Source organism: Notamacropus eugenii, chromosome 5 (assembly GCF_028372415.1).
Source record: "Notamacropus eugenii isolate mMacEug1 chromosome 5, mMacEug1.pri_v2, whole genome shotgun sequence".
Classification (NCBI taxonomy): Eukaryota; Metazoa; Chordata; class Mammalia; order Diprotodontia; family Macropodidae; genus Notamacropus; species Notamacropus eugenii.
Genome location: NC_092876.1, coordinates 411,155,421 through 411,160,799, shown reverse-complemented (window position 1 = coordinate 411,160,799; position 5,379 = coordinate 411,155,421). Strand labels below are relative to the sequence as shown.

Genomic DNA, 5,379 nt, shown 5'->3' with positions numbered 1-5,379 from the left:
ATTAATAAAAATTGCATCCTCATGAGATAATCATTCTGAAATTAGCTAAGAACACACTAGCAAAAGAAGTGGGTAGTATGTCAAGCATCCATCTATCGTATGCACATAAGGAAAAGCAGCTCTACAAGCCATTAGGGCTTCCAAGAAATAAGCTCAGGAATGTAATTGCCGTTACTGTCAAAGATTTGTGCTCCTTCTTACATGAAAGAAGAAGCTAACTTCCCCATAAAGTTTTTGGTCTCCAATCCTCCTCCTATCCCCAAGCCTTCTCTGATTGCTCTTAATTCCAATCTCTCATAATTGTTTGAATCCTTCCTATATCTTTTCTTTTGGGGGGGAGGGGGAATGGACCTAGGGACCTAGGGAACTCCCAAAAGGAAATTCAAGTTACCTGTAAGTATAGGTGCTAAAACTTATATTCTGCCTTACATCATAAAGTTTTTTGCACGTTACTGTTTTATCTCACAAATTGAACTGTGGTCTCCCTTGGGGGAAGCACTATGTGTTCTTTCCACTTTGCAACCCTTCTTTCTACACTAGACAGACAGATAGACAGACAGATAGAGACAGATAGATTAAACAGACACACAGATTGATTCTAACAATCTGTGTATTTCACTGGTGTGAAAAGTGTGTACACTGACATGAATGGCAAACCACCAACCACCTAAGCAGACATTCATGAACTGCTATGTTCTATATGGCTATATACAGCTAATCATTTCACTACCTGGAGAACAATTTTGTATTCTGGGGATAGGATATTTTATACATACATACATATGTATTTTTATACGCACACATTATCTATTAGGCACTTACTAATGCTTATCTGACTGAACTGACTGACTCACGCACTGTTGCTCAAGCTATTTCCCCATCCTACTGCGTCTTCCCATTTCTTTCAGCCTAACCAAAAACTTAAGACAATTAATGATACTGAAAATCTTTTGAATTCAAGGTTCTGAAGTCCTGTAACTGATAGTATTGCTACCACATATGAATAGGTTACAAAACAGAGGATTAGCCCGGAAAACTTGTTTCTGACATATGCTAGCTATGACCATGAGCAAGACATTTGAGCTTTTGTTCTAGTAACTTCCCCGAGATTATTAGTTCTAGAAGGGCTGGCAATCTTCATTGCTAGCAGCTGCCCACACTAATAAATGACTGACACACAAAAATGTTCTCATAGTCTGGTCTGTCTTATGTAAAGGAACCAAAAGAGGTACGGCTTTTCTCCAGAACTGGATCATAAGGATCACAGATTTAGAACTGGAAGGACCACAGAAGACACTGTGTTCAACCTCGCTTATTTTTACAGATAAGGAAACTGTGTCACAGAACAACTAAGTGACTTGCCATGGGGTCGTCAATAAATATTTGAGGCAGGATTTGAAATTAGGCCTTTCTGATTGCAAATCTAGTGCTTTGTCTACCACAGTAGTCATAACAGAATACATGTGTTCCTGATGCTTTTTTATATAAGCAAAATTATACATAATTCATTTTAATATAAAAAATTTATATAGACTACATCGATCCCAGTCTCTTCTATGATATCACTCAAAATATCTTATGACTGGGGCATTACAGTTCTAATTCTCTAAAGAGGAAAATCATATTAAAAATCAATTCTGCCTACTTCTTAAAATTATCTGAGAAAATATTTGCCTTCTTCTTGCCTTCTTTTATATCTAAAATTTGTAGAATTCTTATTTGCCTTTTAAAACAGTTTGTTTATTTTGTTTTTTAGCTGATTACATCTCCATAATCTTGCATGGTAATACAAAGTGAACTTCACACCTGAACACCTTAGGGTTATTAAATTCCATGTTTGCAAGGCTGTACAAGTTAGATCTAAGTACATTATTAAAATTAATCAGAAACTAATAAGCCATTTTAATATCCCCTAAAAGCATTTCATTGGGATCACCTTAGTTGGATGCCATAGCAATCAACGACACTGCTACGCATCAAATCTAAATATTTGTTTCGCAGTGTCCAATAGTTGTCAACATGCTAAACTAAAATCATATGCTATATCCAAGAGGACTTTCATAAAATCAAACACTATAGAACAAAAGCCATTCCTCAAGAATGGCAACTATTTTCATATCTTAGAACAAAAGGTATATATTTATTATTTTAAAAAATAATTTTAAAAATACAATTCAAAATAATGTTTAATACAGTATGCAGGTTAGTATTAAAGGTTTAAAAAAGTTATTTATTTTTTAAAAGGACTCTTTAAAAAATAGTATTCTATCACAGTACAAGAGAGTGTAAAGTACAATGGAAAATGTTCTTTAGGATTATTTAAAACTTCTGGACAACTTGGAAGCCACAAGCCTATACAACTTTCATGCCTCTTCCAGGGACAAGTGGGGTTCAGTAGACACAGAAAACATCAAAACACAAAATAAGTTATACTTTAAATGATTCAAGGGAGATGTGCCAATAATTTTTGAATCAAATATTTATGCTCAGTCAGATCACAGAGTAGTCAGAACAAATCAGAAGAAAAGATAAAGACGTGACAGCAGCAATTCAAAACCAAACTGATTTCCTTTCACATCCAAAAATGGAAAATGAAAAGTAGACATTGATTCTATCACCTTCTGTTAAAAATATGACTGACACAAAAATCAACAAAACAAGGCAAAAAGATCCCAGAAACAGCCTCTGCCAGCAAAGAATTTCTCTGTCAAGTAAGCATTATAGACAAGGACAGCACCAATTTAAAGTAAAAGTCAACCTATTTAAAAAAATGTTTATAATCATAGCAAGATTTAAAAAGAGAATTAATACTCAGAAAAGCTTCTACATTTCAGTCCTAGAAAAATGTAATAATAATGGGAAAGTTCAGATTGAACCAAGTTTGGGAAACTACAAGCTGAGTTTCTGAGATGCAATTAAATGGAAAAACAACCTAAACAGTAAATGAAAATGGAGAAGAGCTGAGAAAATACAGTATTTTCTCATTATAGGCAATTCAACTACACTCTCACCTGGAATGACAGCACTCTTGCCCAGGGTTGGCAATACTTGCTACCTCCTTTCCTCCTTGTGGTGCCCACTGCTAAAATGAGCCAAATGAATCACAATAAGGGTTCTGCCCTAGAATCCAGTCCATTTCATGAAAGTTCCTGGGATTTTTTATTCCTCAGATCCTCTAACCTTCCCTATTTTTATTAATCTTCTCCCACCATATCTCCAATCTCTGGGCATGTTCTCAGTACTAGCCACACATCTCAAGCCAAGTCAAGTCAGATGAATAAATATTCATTAAGCACTTACTATTTTCCAGACACTGTGCTAAGACCTGGGGATACAAAGAACATGGGAAAAAAAAGTCCTCACTCTCAAATAACTCAGTCTAATAAGGGAGACATCACGTAAAGAGCTTGGTTCAAACAAGACATATTAAGAATAAAGTGGAGATAATCTGAGAGGGAAGAGATTAACATTAAGGGAGATTGGAAAAGATTTCTTATAGAAGGTGGCATTTTACCTGGGACCTGAAGGAAGTCAAAAGCCTGAAATACAGGTAGAGCATTCCAGGCAAGAGGGACAGAGAAAAGGAATGCAACTAGGAGATGGAATATCTTTTGTAATGAAAAGCAAGGAGGCCACTGTCCCTGAATCTCAGAGTATGTGGTGGGGGAGTAAGGAAAAAGATTCAAAAGACAAGAAGGAGCCAACTTATAAATGGCTTTAAAAGCCAAACAAAGGATTTTATATTTGATCCTTGAGGTAACAGGGAACCAATTATTTTACATGGAAAGTGACATGGTCAGACCTGCACTTTAAGAAGGTCAGTTTCATAGCTAAGTGGAGGATGGATGGGAATGTGGAGACAGCAGGGGGACAACATCCCAGGAGAAGCTCTTCGGTTTGCCACACCAGAACGAGAATACAATGGGTACCTCTTGTTACCATAGACTTTGCTGGAACTTTTGAAATGGAAGAAACAACTGGACACATACACTACTAAAGGAAGCAGGAGGAGGATGTTGTTTGTTTTGTAGATCAGTGTAGGAAAGATGTTCCCACAGTCTAATCCCCTTTTCAACTCTTTCCCCCCCACTAGGATGTATAGACAGAATTATGCCCCCCCAAGCTAAAGTTCATCCAAATAAAGAAGTAATGTCATTTCTTCCTAATTAAAAGCAATAAAGGCATTGCTGATGACTGAAAAGGTATTAATCTTATGACTGGAAGACATAAGCTATAAATACATGCCTATCTATGTAACAAGTTTCAAAAAAGTCTCAGCTTCCATGTATTGCTCAACTTGTTCATTTATTCAATGAAAAGGAATTCAAAGCCTAGTCAATTGACAATGTAAGGTTAATACTTTACACACTGACTTTGGAACCTAACTCATGAATAAGAAGTGACTACAACTGTAGGGATAAACTTATCAGGGGAAAGCATTTATATAATTTTACCTTTTGGTTTCGGGGTAAATCTTGAGCACTTGCAGGAGGATTGTAATTTAGTACTAATCTTCGAAATTCCAGAAGATTAAATAATGACTGAAAAGAAATGACAGATTTAACATTTTTAAGGGAGGAAAAACAAACTACTAAAATAAGCTAAAAATTAGAATTCATTCTTAATAACTTATTTTCTAGTCAGACAGTCAACAAGTACATTATTAAGTACTGTGTTCTAGACACCAGTGCTAAAACACTGGAGACATAAGCAAAGTCAAAAAAAAAAAAAGTCCCTGTTCTTAAAAAGCTCAGTCTAATGAGGAAAACAAAATGTACAAAAATCTACGTACAAAGAAAGATACAGGATAAATTAGAGATAATATCAGAGAGAAAGTACTAGCGTTAAGGAAAATTGTGAAATTCTTTTTATAGAAGGTACAATTTTACCTGGGACTTGAAGGAACCCAGGTGAAAGAGATAAAGAGGTAGAGAAGTGACAAGTCATGGAGTTCCAGGGAGGTAGAGTGTCTTGTGTGAGGTGGCTACGACTGTGTTTTTAAAATGTCAATTCTCCATCTGGTTTAGGAATTGTTAGATGGATTCTTTCATACAGGCAATATGATAGAGGATACTTTGCATGTGGCTTGGTTTTAACTTCACAGAACAAGACCCTCCCCCTTTATCTTATAAGCTCCTTGATGACAAAAACTGTCTATGTTTTTTAATTGTACTCCCAGTCCTTATCACAATGCCTGACAAGTCATAGGTGCTTAATGTTTTTTTGGGTTGAATTTTAAAAGGAAATTTTTTTTCTCTCTCTCTGCAAAAACACTATTAAACATTCTTTTTATTTATCTTAACTGGTAACAATTTTTATTATATTTTACCATAAAAAGATACAAATCAATACAGAAATTATACACGGGGTCATGTAACT

The 5,379-nt window shown here is 35.4% G+C and overlaps 1 protein-coding gene across 8 annotated transcripts in view; it reads right to left on the bottom strand.

Annotated features, from left to right (window-relative positions):
• USP25 (ubiquitin specific peptidase 25) overlaps positions 1–5,379 on the bottom strand; it is a 199,094-nt gene that overhangs the window by 111,069 nt on the left and 82,646 nt on the right. For all 8 annotated transcript variants that reach the window (XM_072614727.1, XM_072614730.1, XM_072614728.1 and 5 more), the window contains one exon: positions 4,455–4,541. In XM_072614727.1, coding sequence (XP_072470828.1) covers positions 4,455–4,541 — 87 coding nt within the window. The remainder of the gene's footprint in view (positions 1–4,454; positions 4,542–5,379) is intronic.